Source organism: Cydia fagiglandana, chromosome 8, assembly GCF_963556715.1.
Source record: "Cydia fagiglandana chromosome 8, ilCydFagi1.1, whole genome shotgun sequence".
Classification (NCBI taxonomy): Eukaryota; Metazoa; Arthropoda; class Insecta; order Lepidoptera; family Tortricidae; genus Cydia; species Cydia fagiglandana.
Window position 1 is genome coordinate 19,340,491 of NC_085939.1, and position 19,638 is coordinate 19,360,128.

At 35.3% G+C, this 19,638-nt stretch overlaps 1 protein-coding gene across 2 annotated transcripts in view; it reads left to right on the plus strand.

Annotated features, from left to right (window-relative positions):
• Positions 1-19,638, plus strand: part of LOC134666753 (neprilysin-4-like) — an 88,066-nt gene that overhangs the window by 14,362 nt on the left and 54,066 nt on the right. For both annotated transcript variants that reach the window (XM_063524025.1, XM_063524023.1), the window contains exon 2: positions 14,822-14,874. In XM_063524025.1, the coding sequence (XP_063380095.1) occupies positions 14,822-14,874 (53 nt within the window). The remainder of the gene's footprint in view (positions 1-14,821; positions 14,875-19,638) is intronic.

Consider the following 19,638-nt stretch of genomic DNA (forward strand, 5'->3'; position numbering starts at 1 on the left):
ACCCTTTTAGGTCTTTCATCCCAAGTCTCAAATCCAAGGCATTTATGAAGAACTTGCGCGGTCGTTGCTCGAATACAATCAGTTTGGCGTGGGCAGATTAAAAAAAAACGACTAAGTGCGAGGAGGATTCGAGCACGAAGGGTTCCGTACCATTACTCAAAAACCGGCAAAAAAATCATGTTTGTTGTATGCGAGTCCCACTTAAATATTTATTATATTCTATTATTAGTATTTGTTGTTATAGCAGCAACAGAAATGACGGACAGACAAACGGACAGCGGAGTCTTTGCAATAGGTAATAATCGGGTCCCGTTTTTAACCGTTTGGTACCTACGGAACCCTAAAAAAGTAGAGCGATCATCTTATTCAAATATTTTCCGAGCTTATCGCGCCGACAATGACAACTGCAAGTCATGTCATGTGTGTCAAAAGAGACCGTAAGCGATTGTTGTCACCGCGTCTGGACAATTGAATATATATGAGATCGATGTAACTGTACGTTTGTCCATTGTTCATTGTCACGTGACACGATCTTGACGCCAATTCGAAGATTTGAACTTATAGAATTGGTGTCAAGTTGATCTTATTTTGATAACACTCGCTACCGTAATAGTAATAAAACCATTATAGTGTAGCCACAGAATAAGTACAGTCACCTGCAATAATATCTGTCATGATCTTATTCATAAAGTGCCTACAATAAAAGCGCGTCACATATTTTTGCGGCCTTCATTGTGCAACATGTTATTGCTGGTGACTATACCTGATAGTACTACCGTACAGAAAATAAACTTTCTACAAAACCGAAGTTTGACAGCGGTTCAGGGGCGAATAATGCTGTCCCTTTCTAATGTGTGGCATTATCCCTGTCGGCTAATTAGCGTTGTCAAACGTCAACACGACGTCAAGTTGTGCCAACCCTAATAATTGCTCGGATCAATGCTGGGCTATAACCGCCAAAATCGTAGTTCGTCAATTGCGGGCATTTGTCTCCGTCACTCTTATTACGTCTTAATGAGAGTAAAAGAGAAAGATCTCCGCAATTTTCGAATTTCGGTTTTCGCGCTAGACCCCCTGAGCCCAATGGAGCCGAGAATGCCCGAAAGGAACAGTTTCGCCCCCCTCCTGGTATTAGCTTTCCGCTCCGCCTGTGGACAGGCAGCCTAAATGGAGGTTATTGTCCAAAAATATGTATTTTTGCTTTCAACGTCACGTCAGGTGCATACTGACCATTGATTATTTTTTTACTAGTAGTAAAATTTGATAGCTCGCTAAAAAAATGGGAGGTCAAAATCTTCATATTGCCTAGTTTGACAAATAGGTTTGACCTCTGCAGCTAGATTACCAAGCTATAGCGAATTCAGGGGCAAATTATAACATCCGACGAGCTCTGATTAAAAATGTTTAAATTACAGTTAGTCATTATGCATCGGGAGGTACATTCACCTTTTGCAACCAGAATTTTGTAATACTACTACAAGTAATGCGGGTTATGGCGGCCTTTGGCTTAAACACAAAACTTCGAAGTGTAAGATATATTCAGTACAACTCCAACTAATGCAGTACAAACGTATACCGGGTGTGGCCTGTAACATGAGCAAATAATTAAAACATAGATTGTATTTATTATCAGTTACAATTATAAACATTTAAATCAAACAATTGTATGTTAGCCTCAACAATCTGCCCCTGATCTTTTTTCGTTTTTCTATTCCACATCTTTTTTACTTTATTTTTTTCCTAATTTTCAAGGTCCCGCCAATGGGCAACGACCCGCCAGTTTTCGAACCTATACAGCCAACGCTGATATTAAATGTGTTCTCATTGTCAAGTCGTTTAAATAATATTTAAATATTATAAATTGCATACCTATGCATGGAACTATAGAGTGAACATAAACGTGATAACAATTTTGAAACCTTACATAAGGTTCAGTAAATATCAAGGATAAATGGAAACTGGCCACTTCGGGCGAGATTCGAACTTAGCAATAATCGAACGAGCTTTAACGAAGGCACGAATTTCTGCTTTGGGTTTCAGGTAGCAATTCTCAACCGATTCTCGTGAAATATTCATTCGATTGTATAAATTATATTTATTGGATTCGATTAGATAGACTTTTCTGTCGTTTCGTTTTTTGGAAAATATTGAAAATGGTGAAAAGTTGGCAAAGGACATGCGCCGCATATAATAATGACTCAAGTATTTTTTATTTTTGCATTTTTAAGCTTATCGCGAGGTCTGCTGCTCACAATTAAGCCTATTGTGAGCAGCAGACCTCGCGATAAGCCACATTATTGGCGCCACAGTATGTTGCAGCGAGATAGACTACCCATGGACTATCCCTATTTTCCTATGTTAATAAAAGAGGGACTGGTCTATCTCGCCGCGAGATAGTCATATGCTAGCCCGGCTGAGCCACTAGTATGTATAATATTCTGTAGCTCGCCACCGTTGTTCGAAGAAATTTACTATGTTGTACTTATCTAAACGTAATTGAAAGCTTTGGCGGAAATAATATCGTGTAATGATAGCCTCAGGCCCTTAGGGCTCTAGTCTCTACCGCATTATCATATTATACAATACACACTGTAGCATGACTCGACAACTGTCGTTTTTAGGGTTCCGTACCTCAAGGTACTATCACAGAATAATAATAGTACTACCGTACAGAAAGGAAACTTCCAACAAAAACGAAGTTTGACAGCGGTTCAGGGTCGAATCATGCTGTCCCTTTCTAATATATGGCACTATCTCTTTCGGCTATTTAGGGTTGTCAAAAATCAAGTGCTTATCTTATCTGTGGTCGTGCACGCAAAAGGAAGTCAAGTGGTGCCAACCCTAATAATTGCTCGGAGCAATGCTGAGCCGAGCGGAGCCGAGTTCGACCGAAGTCAGGAGTTTCGCACCCCTGGTACAATTTAAATTGGTCGACAAACTAAACGAAAAGAAAAATGGTTTCGAAATGACAGATGACACGAAAAGTCACATGACTATTTCCATAAAGGTACGGTCGAAAGTTTTAATTTATGAAATTATGTCCCATTTTGTACCTTGTCGCAGTGACAATCAATATGGAATTCGCTAAAGACCTCATACTATTCTCACCCTGTATACAAAATGAGTCATAAATAAAAACTTTCGACTGTCCTATTTACGAGTATTTTTCGATTAGCGTTTTCTATTAATGATTGTCATCTTTGCTAAGCCCCCTGATACATCCTATGGTTGCCTCATTTATTAGGGTTGTCACTTTAAACCAAAAGTGGCATACCTAGCACTCCTAGCAGTAAAAGCAATGGGCTCGCCGGTAAAAGCTCGCGTCCTTGCATAACTGATGCGCTCGCACATCCTCCATGATTGCCACATTTCGTAGGGTTGCCGACTCGCCACATTCTTTTACACACTAAAAAGTGTTTTCAAACGTGTAGCCAGAAGCCACTATTTCCGAAGTGATTTTTGTAGTAGAAAAGTCCTCTGAAAGCCAAAGTTTACCAAATGTTTTCATCGTGTGCCAAATTTTCAATTTACTATGAGGTAATTAAGGTAGGTAAATTAATTTCGGGTTAGGTATATAGTCATTTTGTGTAAGAATATCCTATAATATCAGTAATTTATTTATACAATGGTGCCAGCCCTGGGACGCCCAGGATCGCTCAAAGTGGAGAAAGGCATGTGGGAAAGCGGACCCTGGCAAAGGCCGGGATAACGCTAGGTAGAAGAATAAGTGCCAACCCTGAAGGCGCGCCTTGACTCATCCTCGGTCGGTACTAACCCGCTGAGTTTATCGACACGATTATATTGGAATAGCTAAATGTCAACGATATTGAAAGGATATACATAATTCTAATATATATAATGTCTGATTAGACCAAGACAAGTCTGCAACGATTTTGATCGCACACGCAGTTTCAGTGTTATTTATGCGTCATAATTTTATAAAAGTTTGATATTTAAAATAACACTTACACTGCGCGCGCTATCAAAATCGATGCAGACTTGTCTTCGTCTAACTCTAATATTGCGACCAAATGCGAGGACGCGTGCCGAAACCTGAAAATGCATTTAAATTATCTGCTGTCTCATACATTTTGGAGAATCCGCGAATGGCGAATTCAGTATAACCGTAATTCACCCCTCAGAGTATGGTCAGACATAACATTAAACAAAATATAAACCACAGACTACAGTTTTTTGGGGTCCTGACAGTTGAAACCATTAATAATCTGCGGGCTCATAACCTCATTAGCCTTGCGCTCGCGCAGCTAATAGAATGCACAGATAATGGCATATTAGTTGCACAAGAGTTACGTCGGTGACACTCCGCTGCGCCGGAGACTATTGTTAGTTCGACTTCCTAGGAACTGGTGTCGAATTCAATGAACTTTTTTTAATCGGCAGTTTATTACAATGTGTGGGGTGAAAATAGTCTAGATTCTAATAGTTTTATTTTAGACTAATTCTTTTTTAGGGTTCCGTACCCAAAGGGTAAAACGGGACCCTATTACTAAGACTTCGCTGTCCGTCCGTCCGTCCGTCTGTCACCAGGCTGTATCTCACGAACCGTGATAGCTAGACAGTTGAAATTTTCACAGATGATGTATTTCTGTTGCCGCTATAACAACAAATACTAAAAACAGAATAAAATAAAGATTTAAATGGAGCTCCCATACAACAAACGTGATTTTTGACCAAAGTTAAGCAACGTCGGGAGTGGTCAGTACTTGGATGGGTTACCGTTTTTTTTTTCCTTTTTTTTGTCTTTTATTTTTTGCATTATGGTACGGAACCCTACGTGCGCGAGTCCGACTCGCACTTGCCCGGTTTTTTTATAATTCTAAGTTTAACCAAAACTCAAAAATTCAGAATATTTAGCTATTTTCTTTCTTTACCCGTGACCGTGACTGTATATTTGTTTGTGCATGCATAAATGTTACCATTTATGTTTAATAGTAGATCGACCGATTTAGTTTTAGTTTAACTAATATTTATCTTACGATTACGATACGATTCTTCTAATTAGGGTGTGATGTAATTAATGCTTGATTGGCGTAAAGGACAATGTCGCTTACGCTATAGTTATTATCAATATTAGTTTCTTCACCGTTTTTGTATATAATTTCATACGTAAGTGTATAATATTTCAACATACAAGCACTCTAATTTCCCAATGAAAAATACCATTCTTAATGTAGCAAGTTTTTTTTTGAGAACTGCGAAAGAGATGCTCAATTTTATTGTCTCGAACTAGGCCATCCTGCGGTAATCGAGTTCTATGGATGGTCTTGCTCCGCCACAGATAGACCTACGAGTATACCAAAGGTATAAGTAGGTTTCCGTTTCGTGAGCAATCGCAGTCACAATGTTATATTGTTCATAACATTCGTGCTAAAGGTGGGTAAATACTTATCTAAAGACCTAACCGCAAAAATACCGAGGAACTTTGTCGTGACGCAGCCAAGATTCCTAGCGAGATTATAGATTTGTTTACTATGGAAATAACCACGGAAGGGTTATAGGCATTATTTTTAAGATCATGACATGTAGATTTAGATTGTGCACTGTACTTTATAAAACATAATCTACAACTTGCTCATTCATTGCAGACGTCACGATAGACTAAATTATAGTTGTTAGATTTAATCAGATAGAGTATAATTATGTTCAGAGCCTTTAAACTAAGCCGCTGACAGACGGGTCGGCGGAAAAACAGGTGGGTGAATATCTTCCGGGAAAACCGGCGGTTTTTCTAATAGACATTATAAAGTCTTCATACAAATTTAATCTGGCAATAGATATCCTATATCGTGTAGGTAATATCGTCGGGTGACAAGCAAAAGTCACTAAGTACCATCAAAAAATTAAAGTAGCAATGCATTTTTTAACACTTGTAACACGGTTTATTGTCCAATAATTTCAATGGTGTTAGTTAGTGACTTTTGCTTGTCACCCGACGATATACTTAGTTAGTTTTTTATTTATTTGTTATTCTATTATTCTATCATCCTATGTTTTTTTTGTTATTGTATTGTGCCATTTCTGCCACTAACATATATTATTAAGATACTCTGTAACCTGTAACTTACAAACTGTGGATCAACTTGGTTTGAAATAAATGATTTATTTATTTAACGCTGGTTTTCCAAAAGAAATCTCAAATTCAAGTTGAGCGCTATATTGGTTAACCAACGAAAGCGAGCCCTTTAATATGTCGATAAGGATATAGGTAGTATGAAAATAAGGCTTTGTAGTCCGTTGGTTTCATTATGTCCACAGGAAAGTAGCATAACATTCACACTAAAAAAGTTTTTGACCCGGGTATATGTCATACCCGGATCCATAGTGGTTCCTAATTGACTACGAAATCAGTACTAAAAATGGGTTCCAACATATACTTTAAAAAAAAATTGTAAGCGTTTAAATCGTTTAATCGGTTCACTGCACCCGACCGACCGCAGGTGAAACGCCAGTTTTCCAAAAGAAATCTCAAGTTCAAGTTAAGCGCAATATTGGTTAACCAACGAAAGCGAGCCCTTTATGTTAATCCGAACGAAATATAATATTTTGTTATATAACATAATTATTAGATAGTTGCCAAATCAATAGGGAACAGGAGTTACGTCATTCGCTGTTTTTTTGTTAAAAAAGTTGCTTTTGTTATGCAAATATATAATCCAACATAAGTGGCTTTCTATGGGAATATTTTAACAATTGTATGATCAAGCGTAATTTGTAGGCTCGATTGGGACAGTGAATAGAAATCTAATGCATTTTGCAAGTAAGCTATAATATAATCATAAAATAGAGTAAATTCATTCGATTTTCTAGTTTTACTGGAGTTCACAGTCGGAGGCAGTAGAAAAATAAACTTTATGTATAATACGGCTAAAAATAGTTCTAACTGCTCGTACTTACTTATGTCTCCATGGAGATGAAACCATGTTGTTATCCACATAACGCCTTTACGGGAGGTCATAATATACTTAATTATAAATAAATAAATAAAATAAATAAATAAATAAATATTATAGGACATTTTTTCACACAAATTGACTAAGCCCCGCGGTAAGCTCAAGAAGGCTTGTGTTGTAGGTACTCAGACAACGATATATGTAATATATAAATACTTAAATACATAGAAAACAACCATGACTCAGGAACAAATATTTGTATCATCATACAAATAAATGCCCTTACCAGGATTCGAACCCGGGACCATCGGCTTCATAGGCAGGGTCACTACCCACTAGGCCAGACCGGTCGTCAAAATTATACACTACTTTTGCATCTTTAAGACAAAGTAGCTTCTTATGTTTATTGGCTTTTAAACTTAAATTTACTTACCTACCTAATCAGTTACAACGAAAATAAACACACATAATAAAACTCACTATTAACATACTTGAAAAAATATACTACTGAAAATATCGACCTTTGGCTCAAATGGCGCAAGGGACGTTTTTCTATGTCCCTTACGTCGTTTTACTTTTTAACGTAAATCGATATGTTTAGAGAAAAGCACGTGCGGGCAATCGTGTTTCTATTTCCCACGACCGCTTTAGTCTATTGTCTAATGATTCAATGAAGGTAGTTGAGTTTTTTAAGGTGGGTATTTACGCAGTTCGATGCTCACGCAACATACGTATCCTATATCTTGAATGTAGAAATAATTGGTTGTTAATTAAATTAAATTGTCCTTTACTTTAGGCGATGTTCACATAAAAATGCGAATGTTATAAAATAGGTACTTTTAAAAACAGAAGTCGCATTAACACACAGATAAAGTTTTTTTTTCACTGAAATTAAATCAGAAAAGGAATCTCCAAGTTAATTTATAAATTGAATAAAAAAAGCTCAACCTTCGATTTCGAATATCGACTTTTGATCTAAAATAATCTCCCCTACAGTACATAATTCTTTATAGTAGAGTCTGTATAAGCTATCTTTGCACCCATTTGAATTTGAACAGGATAATGTGAGTAAGGGAGTATCATTATGAACGTCAAATTTGAAATTTATTATGACATTTTATCATTGAAAATGCCATTCGAAGCTAGCTTGGTTAAAAATCACCTAATATGAACATTAAAACCTTAAAAGTGATCACTATTACAAACTCATTCACGCCTCATAAACATTCATTCGTCGCCCTGCATTTTCGTTCATGCGTCGTGCGTACATCTATAATTTATTAAATGATTTACAGAATTTATTCACCTATCTTCAACCTTCTATCAAAGCCATAAGATCTACAACAGTCAGATGTGTCGCTAGTCTATAATTTGTGTACATAATGCATCTGAAGACGTGTTATTTGAATCACAGTCATTAGCAAAGCGACACTTCCCAGGGAATGAAGACGTATCTTGAATAATACATTCGCCATGTTTTATGTAGCTCTTAATTGCTGTAATTACGGATGCATCTGCATTTCTGGTTCGTATTTATATCAACATAACTTAAATTGAAGGTACAGTTAAAGTATTTAATTTCCGTACCATATCGATATCGTACCTTATCACAGTGACAATCAATCAGTATGAAAGTCGCTAGACTAAAAGGTTCTGAATTTAAATTCTTCGAATGCACGTAGTGTTGCAGTGATTGTAAGGTTGAGAGTGACTCGAGGGGCCTGCATTTATCCCTCATGAGGAAAGGGGACGAAATCCCGTGACCGCTTCTCCATACAAACGTCCCTTTTACCTCTCTGGATATTAACAGTAATAGATTTTTTTTTTGCAATTTCATTTACAAATAAAACTTGTCGTTTAATTTCTTCAAGGGATTAGCAACGTTTGCAAGGTGGGTGTTTTATCAATCCCTAGCCAGATTTCGCGAGTTGAGTAATTGGGTATTTAATTTATATAGGTCATATTGAGCAACTATATTATGAAACCTCGGGGGTTGCAGGCGGGTGTAATAAAGTAAAGTATGAGTATAAAGATAAAAGAACCTAGTAGATCTAATTGCCGTCACGGATACTATCCGACATTTGCATTTCTGGTTCGTATCCATATTAAGGATGACTCACGTTAGATCGAGCCGTGTCCGGGCCGGAGCTTCCGGCGCATCGTTTTCTATGGCAAGCATCACGTGATTACCTGTCATGTCATGGAAAAGCAAGTGCCGGAAGCTCCGGCGCGGACACGGCCCGGTCTAATAGATGTGAGTCATCCTTTAGACGGTGTGGAGGAAACTGTTGGTGCAGGTTATGTTATCTTATCTTAACGTGGTGCTTGCGAAAGAACGACCACCTTTGTCGATGAAATATACGTGTAGGCATGGCAGCTACAAACAATGGCGCTTTAAATTACCAAAATCTCATATTAATACAAAGTGCATTCACATCTTCTTCTACATCATGACGTCATATTAAATATGTAATACAAAAAAAGAAGCTCCGAAAATAAACCTGAATCCGTGTAACAAAAAAAAAGTGTTTTAAACGGTGTAAGTACCTAATTGGTTTAAGGTGTTATTTACGCCTACTCATACTCAATCACATTTGTGTTTCATATTAAGATAATTGAATAAAAATGCACTAAAAACCACAAAGGCACTTTTGCGACATATCGTTATTGTAAAAGGCAAAAAGTCTGTTGTGCAAATTGGGGCATATTTAGGGTTGTCAATTACAAATTGTTTAATTAATGATTAGTTCTATAATGTTTTTTTAGCAAAAAATGGCGGTAACCGTGACGGAAGCTGTAAACAGTGAGTTGAGAAATGAGCGCACTACCAATTTTTATACCTACCTATAAAAAGTTGGCAGTGTCTCGTGAGCTCGATACACCTATGGATTTGCAGAGGTTCATAGGCTACGCTACGTTATACGTTTACCATAAGACAACAATTACCTATTTTATTTGCCAACGTCAACACCGTCATTGTATAAAGACACCAAGACTATCAAGCTTACATTCATAAATAACATGGTAATTATTAATCTACCTAATGCAGCGGTTCTCAAACTTTTTTGGTGACGGAACCCTTTTGGCAAGCGAAATATTTGACAGAGCCCCAAATTAAAAATTTTCGTCCATCACTGTGGACCAGATATAGTATATCTAATATATCTGATATACCTATAGAAGAAAACTGGTTTTTTTCTTATTATTACAAGTATTTTCGCGGAGCCCCAACAGAGGCTTTGCGGAACCCTAGGGTTCTGCGGAACACACTTTGAGAATGGCTGACCTAATGCATTTTGAGCAATTAGTTTAAGTTTTACTAGCAAGCCTATTTCTATCAAGCACACAGAAAACCAATGATCTTCCCCCGTCCCCGCGACATTACGCCAGTTATCTCCAGCGATCTTCTAATTGCAGATAAAAACTGTAAACAAGTTCATTCTCTCAATTAACGGACTATTATGACGATTCTCATTGTCTATTACTGGCTTGGATGGAGTAATTGTGTTTACCAAGACTTCGATTTGATTTTAGTTTTATGTTTTGTTAGTTCGAGCTATTTTTATTATAAGTACCTACCTACCTAATATATTATATGAAGAATAGTCCTCCACTTATTCAATATTTTCATATATTTGTTATAGTAAAGTTTAAATAAATAACAATACAATTCTAGAATCGTTATAACAATAAGTTTAAGATTTTGATGCCACGATAAGATCACCATTCAATTCAAATTCATTTATTATGAGTAGGTATAGTAAATAAATAAATAAACTAATAACTGTTAGTTGACAACCTTAGCGATAGGTAGCGCCGGTGTAAATGGAACGTTACATAATGGCGGCCGATAATACACGAATAATGCACATTTATTGTTCTCACCGCACAACGCAAACAAACGCACTCTCATCTTAGGCAAGCCTTGTCGATATCGATACAAGACATAAGGAGGCCCATTCTGATTGTAATAAGAGGTTATGAAATTGATCTGGATTTGTTATGATAGTGACGTATCTAGTTGAAGAAATGTCACTTCTGACACTGACAGATCATATCTATAACAAATTCAGATCAAAATCTCATAACCTGGTAATAAGTCGGAATACGCCGCAAGGTGTAACAAGAATAATTGTGATCCGTTTAATGACATAATCAGTATCGTATTTTGATAAATAGAAACAAAACTTGTTTCTGAGGCGGCGATATTGTCCTAATTGTACGAGCTAAGTTTTTTGTGTCACTTCTTTCTTTTGTACATTTGTCGTAATACTCGTAATGGACAAATTTGAATTGTTGATATTTTTATAAAATGTCTTGATATAGGTATGCATTTACATTTTTTATTTATATACCTACAGATAATTGCACTTCTTTAGATACGATCGAGACAAAGGGAATAGAAATTACAAATGTACTAATGTTTAGCTAGTTTATCCTCAGTCCTCACCTGCTGTTACGTGTGTAGTAAAGGCCATATTTTAAAGACAGGTCATACCATAATGATAATGACTATAATGAGGTAAGGGACACATAAATTACGAACTATTGAAATAGATGACAATGCATAACTTACAATAGTGAAATCATATAGAATACTATGTCACTATTTAAAGATAATACTGTTTAGAACCTTACTTACCTAAGGTTTGAAAAGAAATAACTTAAGAACGAAAATGAAATGATATAAGTGCATCAAACATTAATGATAATCATTCATTACTATTTTTATACAAAACTGTCACTAAGTATGGTGTTGTTTTTTCAATAAAATAGTGAAAAATAATGTTACCGTAATTTTTGATCTTATTGTTTATTGGTACGAAACTCATCGAGTCATAAAATCAGCCATTTATACGTACGTACGTACGTACGTATTTATAATTTTTTGTGTAGTGAAATTGAAATGAATTATGAGTCGGACCGAGCTAACTATGCATGGTATTTGCGATTATAAAGTGTGGCAATGACATCACAAATGTAAATTCTCTATGAAAATAAGTTTTTTATAATGGCACTTGCACTGTAGATAGTGCAGACGGACTCTAAACAAGTGCTGAAGAGATTTTCATCACTAATTACTTGGATTAGGCCACCGTGTTGCAAAACTTGCAAATCCGATCGGTGGCGCAAATAGTGTAGAGTAAAAATATTGCACACTTATTTCACTTTCAAATTACCTCTTTACTTGTTTTGTTTTTATGTTTTTACGTAAAGATTTCCTTGTTGTACAAATAGCAATACACCTAACGGTACTTCGGTGGGCCTTATTACAAAAAGCATAAGGTCCACCGATGTACAATTAACAGTGAGGGCGACGGTAGATTAAGACATACTACTTACCTGTAGGTTCATATTACATTGTTTATTTTTGTAAATGAGTTTAAGTAGATTAATAGGTTTTAATTTAGGTGACGACAAATTAATAAAGCCAAACAAAGTAAACAAACTATTGAAACTAATGTACCTACATTATTTAAAAAAATGTGAATCACGTTGTCGGAAAATATTTATAATATTAGGTATTTATTTTTAGTTAGTTATATTTTTTTTAATTTTTATCCATTGTGTAAAATATAAATGATGCGTATTTTTCACCATATGATGTCGCTGTAAATGTTGTATTGACTTGTAAAAGAGCCCTTAAGGCCCTTTGCATTTTTTTTTAATTTTGAGTTTCTTGAGGTCTTTTTAAATTGGTTTCAATACTTGTACTCGACTACTAAGTATATCGGGTGTAACAGAACGAGGGACATTTATGCAAACGGGGAATTTCTCGTTCGTTTCCCGGAACAATTGTTTAGGCTATGTAGTTTATTAATCACGTTAATATTTCTGAAGGGGCCCACTGATTAACAGTCCGCCGGACGGTATCGGCCTGTCAGTTAGAACAAAATTTTGACAGGTCCGAACAACAGGCCAATACCGTCCGGCGAACTTTTGATCAGTGGGCTCCTTAACCGTTTTTGAGATAGTTTTTTAAACATTAGTGCAAAAATCTGTGTTTCAACCTTAGCAAGAAGATCCTATTAATGACATGATATGTGTCAATAACTCTGTAGGGTTGTCACTGATATAAAAATATTTCATTTTTATGATTTTGTTTTACTTTTTAATCCAGATTTACAATTATAATAACTTGATTGTAGATCACTTTAGATAACACTAGATCAGTCCCTAGAAATGTTCCACTCTGTATAAATAATCTACCGTTTTATCTATGCCTCCTCTAACTAACATGGTAAGACGATACCTTATCTCAAGCAAGGATGAGCAAAGTTGATGTTAATTTGCTGTGGCATTAGCTAATTATGACGTCTTTACTTTGCAACTAAGTTGTAAAGGCGAGCAAATTGTTGTAAACACGGGTAAATACAAATAAACAATAAAGTATTAGTATCCGTCTTACAAAGTTGTTATTGTTGTAGTTGTTGTACATTATCTTCATAATATATCTGGGAAACCGAGCAAATTAAGAGGCAAATCTCTTAAATGGGTTCTAACGCAAAATCGTAGTTAAAATTTTCATATTAAAATTCTCAATCGTTAAAACAATTATATTTATATTTGCAAGGGCAAACTAATCCAACTATACTTCTACCTAGCGTTATCCCGGCCTTTGCCAAGCTCCGCTTTCCTACTTGCTTATCTCCACTAAAATAATTATATATTGCATTTTTCTTTTTTTTTATCTAACTATAAGTACCTCGGTATTTATATTACTTTTTTTTAAACGTATTATTCATAATTTTTTCAATCGTAACTTTCATTAACTTTAAACCGTTCTAATTTGTTTGTAATCTAGTATCACAATTAGCGGTCAGTCGGAACTAATGTAGCGCGACGACGCAGCGCAGGCGCCGGTCAAGGACGCCGGAGAGATTCAACTTCGGTTGCAACTTGCACAAAACATCTAAGTCGGCTTAAACTGACATTCTACAGCTTGGCAAAAAAGCGTATAAATTAAAAAGTGGCAACACTGTAGTGTCGTCCCGTTTTCTTTAAATAAATTGGTTTGAAAGTGATGACACTACAGTGTTGCCACTTTTTAATTTATACTCTTTTTTGCCAAGCTGTAATGGTAGCTGCATTACTGTTGCAACATTACTGCTGCAGCGGAAACTCGGGCGTTGTCACTGTTAATTTCCTTAAAAAACCGGACAAGTGCGAGTCGGACTCTCGCCCTCACCCACCGAGGGTTCCGTACTTTTTAGTATTTGTTGTTACAGCGGCTATAGAAATACATCATCTGTGAAAATCTCAACTGTGGCTATCATGGTTCATGAGTCTTAAGTACCAAGGTCCCAGAGTTTTTACCCTTTGGGTACCGAACCCTAAAAATTAGAGCAAGTATGAAATTTTGTATGTAAAAATATTTCTACTCAAAAATCTCAGAATCACGAGCTCTTCCGATCCTATAGTCCGTTTTTTTTAGCATTAGAAAGAACTTCGCAGAAGTAAGCTTGTGGTTCCAAATCCGGCACTTTTAGCGGTAATAATTTGAAGTAAATTATATGTATTGACCATGCTACATTAGATAATTCAATAATTATTAACAAATAACGAGCCTGATAAAAACTGCACGCTTACTTCTGTGGAGTTCTTTCTAATGCTAAAAAAAACGAACTATAATAGGAGAAAAAAGTGTCTCATAATTTCCATAAATTTTTCGTACCTTCCATTACGTTGCCGTCATTAAAAAACTATGAAATATATAATTATATAGTAACGGAAGGTAAATAAAAATCACTTCTTGTCTGCCTCTTGTCTCTTATTAGAATCAAAAGAGCTAGAACTAAATACAAATGAGCTAGTGATAGAAATAACATTTAAAAAATCCAGATTGCAAAAATAGTCTTTACACCTTAAATTAAAATGTCCCAAATCTAATTTAAGTGTTACTGTTTCAGATCAAAGATGTGGACGCGGAGGCTCCGGCGGCGGCCAAACTGGCTGAGAAACTGTAAGTTTACATACTTTTTAGTGGGCTTATGATGGTCGCTCTTATCGTATCTGGTGGGAGACTTCTGAGGATAGGGATACGCGGAGAAATAGGAAGGAGGCCTTAATATTAATTACCTATGTACACTGTAACCAAGGGTGTCAGTAACCAAAATATTTATTGCCACACATCAAAAAAATAGAGGGTAATCTAGGTAGGTAATAGGTTTTTTGAACAGCAGAGCTGATTTTCAGTCCGACCCCTTCCTGAACCACATTTATACAGGGTGGAAGGACACGAAGGTCGTTCCCGGAAGTATTAGGTCGTTTAAGTGATACAGAGCAGATTGGTAATGGTAAGAATCGTTAATTGAGTAAAAAATAAAAATACCAAATCTACTTTTTAACTGTGTATGTATACGGGATATTCTTTAACAGAAATAGATTAATTTTAGAATACCTATGAAACGAAAATTTACAAAGTTAATCTCTAGCATAAGTATTAATTACAGTTTGCAAGATTTTCATACAATTCACTAGTCGCAGCCAAAAAGAAAAAATGTATCAAAGGGTTAAAACAAGAATACTTTGATAACGAAAAGTGCATTAATAGTATTAATACCCTGGTAGGTACCTACCTATTACAGATACTTACTTATAACATTTTTTTTACATTATCTGCAAATCGTAGGTAATTCAAGACCAAAAAAAGTAAGAATATGTTGCCACTTTTTACTAGCGCGTCTTGTATTTATGTAAAAATAAGTAAATAAAAGTACTGTTTTAAATCGTACGAGTAAAATTACTAATAAATAAATTATCTTAGCGTGATTATTTATCAAAAGGAATTTACTATTTTACAAACAAATTATTGCAGTGGCAACATTGTTTTGGTCTTGAATTACGTTTTGCAGTTTAATTTACGTGAGCTATCACGATTATGGGCACCTGATGTTTATGACTTAAGTATGAGTACCTAGGTAGGTAATAAGATAAACGAAGTACAATAAAGATGAGTAGCTAGGTACAACAATAGACTCACAAATGTAACTCATTGGCACTTACCACGACTATGTTCCTAGCGATAAACCCAGATAAACCTAAACTTAGTTTAACACGTTTCTGTTAGGTTCCATTGTTAGAAAATATCTTTATTTACACACATAAATTATAAACTGTGTTCATAAACCGCAAATTACGGACAGCATATAGATAAGCTATTTTGTTAGAACTAATAATTTCTTCACCGTGAAAATGTTATTACTGCATAGAATCTGTGCGGAAAGAGAAAAGACCTGGAATGTATAGAGCTCTAAACATTCCACGACTCTTCACGACTAATTAATTTATTACATCATATGGGTTTGTGCACGCAAAAAACGGCAAAAAACACGTTTGTTAAAGATAAAGATAAAAAATTGTTTATTCAAGTAGGCATATTACAATGCGCTTATGAACGTCAGATAAACCTTTACCGGCTCCAACCGTACACCTCTGCCCCGAGAAGATTTAAATCCCCCCTCAATTGGAGGAGGGTATCCCAATATGGGACCGGCAACAAACTTGGCGGGACACATCTTTTCAAAACATTATAATTAACATGCATTACGAATATCAGTAATTATGTTGTATGGAATCCCCGCTTAAATATTTATTATATTCTGATTTTATTATTTGTTTTTATAGCGGCAACAGAAATACATCATCTGTGTGAATTTCAACTGTCTAGCTATCACGGTTCATGAGACACAGGTGACGGACAGACGGACATACGGACGGACAACGGAGTGTTAGTAATAGGGTCCCGTTTTAACCTTTGGGTACGGAACCCTAAAAAAGAACAACAAGCCAGATTTCACGGTCCCGGCGTTACGCAACAGTGCAAGTGAATCTGCAGAGCGGCCGTATAATGGCCGGGTTATGCTGGCTCCACACTGCGTGAGAATAAATCATTCAGTATATGACCGTTAAAGTCATCATTATCAATTTATCAATCAATCAATCATTATTGACAAATAGGTCTTAGTCAATTTGTGTAATGATGTCCCATAATATTTTTTCATGATAATTCATAATATAAATAAAAAATAATTATGAATATTCATAATAATTAACTTCTTGTCTGTAGACCACGGGTATACTCGTACAGGATGATCAATCCAAATGGGTCAGAAGGGAGAAGTCAGAAACTATGTGAGATAGCGATATCTGTTCTTAGGAACAATGGCTTCGATTTTAGATTTAATAATAATGATATTCAAACTTTTTTTTAACTCTCATGCATAACCGGGAATCGAACCTGGTCGAAGTCTCTGTAAACAATGTTAGGTATAAATTCTGCAAGTTTTTTCGTTGTTATTGTTGATGGTGCGAATCATAAGTCACAAGGAACACATTTTTAATGTTGTGCTTCATTTGTTATACGCATTTTACAAACATTAGTACACAGCACACAGCACATAACACAATAATAATGTGAAAGTTATCTTAATTGCATTGATCACCCTGTATATTATGATTTATTATTATTTATATTTAGATTTCTTTACTGCACGATAAAAACAACACTATACATTTGCAACAATGTCATAATTAAGTACGAGTACCTATATGCCACAGGACTTCTAAGAAGTCTAATAAATGAAATAAAACTATGTAAACTGATGGAACGGAGGGTTCAGTTGCGAAAGTTTTATTTTTTGAGAAACTTTTTGACAATACTAAGTAAAATTTTTTTAAACTAAAAGGACAGGCAATGTAACCCCAGTTTTATGAAGTGGGCCAAGGCGTATTTTGTGACGTGATCTCTGATTTTTATATTTTCTCATGGAGATGAATCAAGAGTAATAATAATAAAACATTTAATTACATTACATTTTGACAAGTTCATTACACATAAATGACTGCAATTTCTGTATGAATAAAAATATTTTATTGTTATACACGTGTATACCTATTTTAATGTCAATGCGTATCATTTAGTACCTATACAGGGTGACTTTCGTGTAACTGGCAGAAGGACACTGATAAGGATAACCAAAGAGGAAAGTGTTCATTTGAAATTCTTTAAACTTCTTCATAATCATTATGTTAGGATAACCATGTGAAGCCTAAAAAAATAGGCTACCTACATTATAACTTGAAAATAATAATTAATAGATTAATTTTATTAATATTACTTTATTAAATAAATAACTAATTCAGCCTATATACGTCCCACTGCTGGGCACAGTCCTCCTCTCATGCGCGAGAGGGCATTATTATTATTATTTAATTTTATTATTTTAAAGAATGTCACTTAATTAAGTGGCTTAGTTTAGAGAAAATGTGTGTAAAGCATTGATTTCGTATTAATTTGAAGTGACCGAACCGACCGACCATTCTAACCGAACTATCAATCGACAAAATACTTACAATATTACCTAATTAACGGGTACAGTTTGGTCCTTTTTTACTCATTTACGTCAAAGCAAAATCATGATTCCACTTACGAGTACGTTGCAAAACTCATAATCATAACCGCTTGAATAATTTTGATAAACCTTTGTCTTATGAAAACAACATTATATGACCTAATTATTGTAGGATCCGCAATGACCCATTATTACGTGTTATTTTTTAATAAGTCGTATACTTAAGTGCGTGTTTTCCGCCATTTAAAGTGATGCTGTTATGATTATATCCCATCAAAAACATAAATGTAAAAAAGGAGAGCCAAGTTCAATACAAAAATTATGCTTGGCTGTGGGGTTCGCCGCAAAAAGAATGGAGATTTAAATGAGTGCCAAGTTCTATGCAAAATCCAAATATGTATTTATAGGAACAAAATAACATTATAAACAAGTATTAAACTCTATTTCTTTGCTTTATTGGATACCTATAACAATTGCTGTTATTTAAAAAAATGCGAGATCTTAAAGCAGGTTAGATTTGACTTGGCCAGTTTTCATTACATCAGTCATTTTATAAAGTTATTCAACATATATATTTTGTAATTCTGATAAAAACTGGCCAAGCCAAATCTAACCTACTTTAAGATCTCACATTTTTTTTAAATAACAGCAATTGTTATAGGTATCCAATAAAGCAAAGAAATAGAGTTTAATACTTGTTTATAATGTTATTTTGCTCCTATAAATACATATTTGGATTTTGCATAGAACTTGGCACTCATTTAAATCTCCATTCTTTTTGCGGCGAACCCCACAGCCAAGCATAATTTTTGTATTGAACTTGGCTCTCCTTTTTTACATTTATGTTTTTGATGGGATATCAATACTTTTTGTAAAGAAAACTAGGCAGGTATTGAGATTAAATGTTTTTTCTTGTGTTTCCGCTGCATGTTTTTTACTTCTGTTCTTTGTATTAATTATGTGGTGCCGCGCGCCGCCAACGACACACCGTTGGCCGGTTGTTTAGCGCGTATTACAGGTTTTTTGTATGGGGACCCCCCCTATTTTTTAACTTTTTTTATTTTTAGATTTTTTCCTACGCTTACACACAATTACCGAGCTGGATTCCAAATTTCATCCTTCTAGGTCATCTGGAAGTAGGTTAGGTTTAGGTACTATATGTCAGTCACAATAAAAAATAAATTTGTATGGGAACCCCCCCTATTTATTAACTTTTTTTTGTTTTTGGATTTTTTCCTACGCTTACACACAATAACCGAGCTGGATTCCAAATTTCATCCTTCTAGGTCATCTGGAAGTAGGTTAGGTTTAGGTACTTATATGTCAGTCACAATAAAAAATGTTTTTTTTTGTATGGGGACCCCCCTATTTTA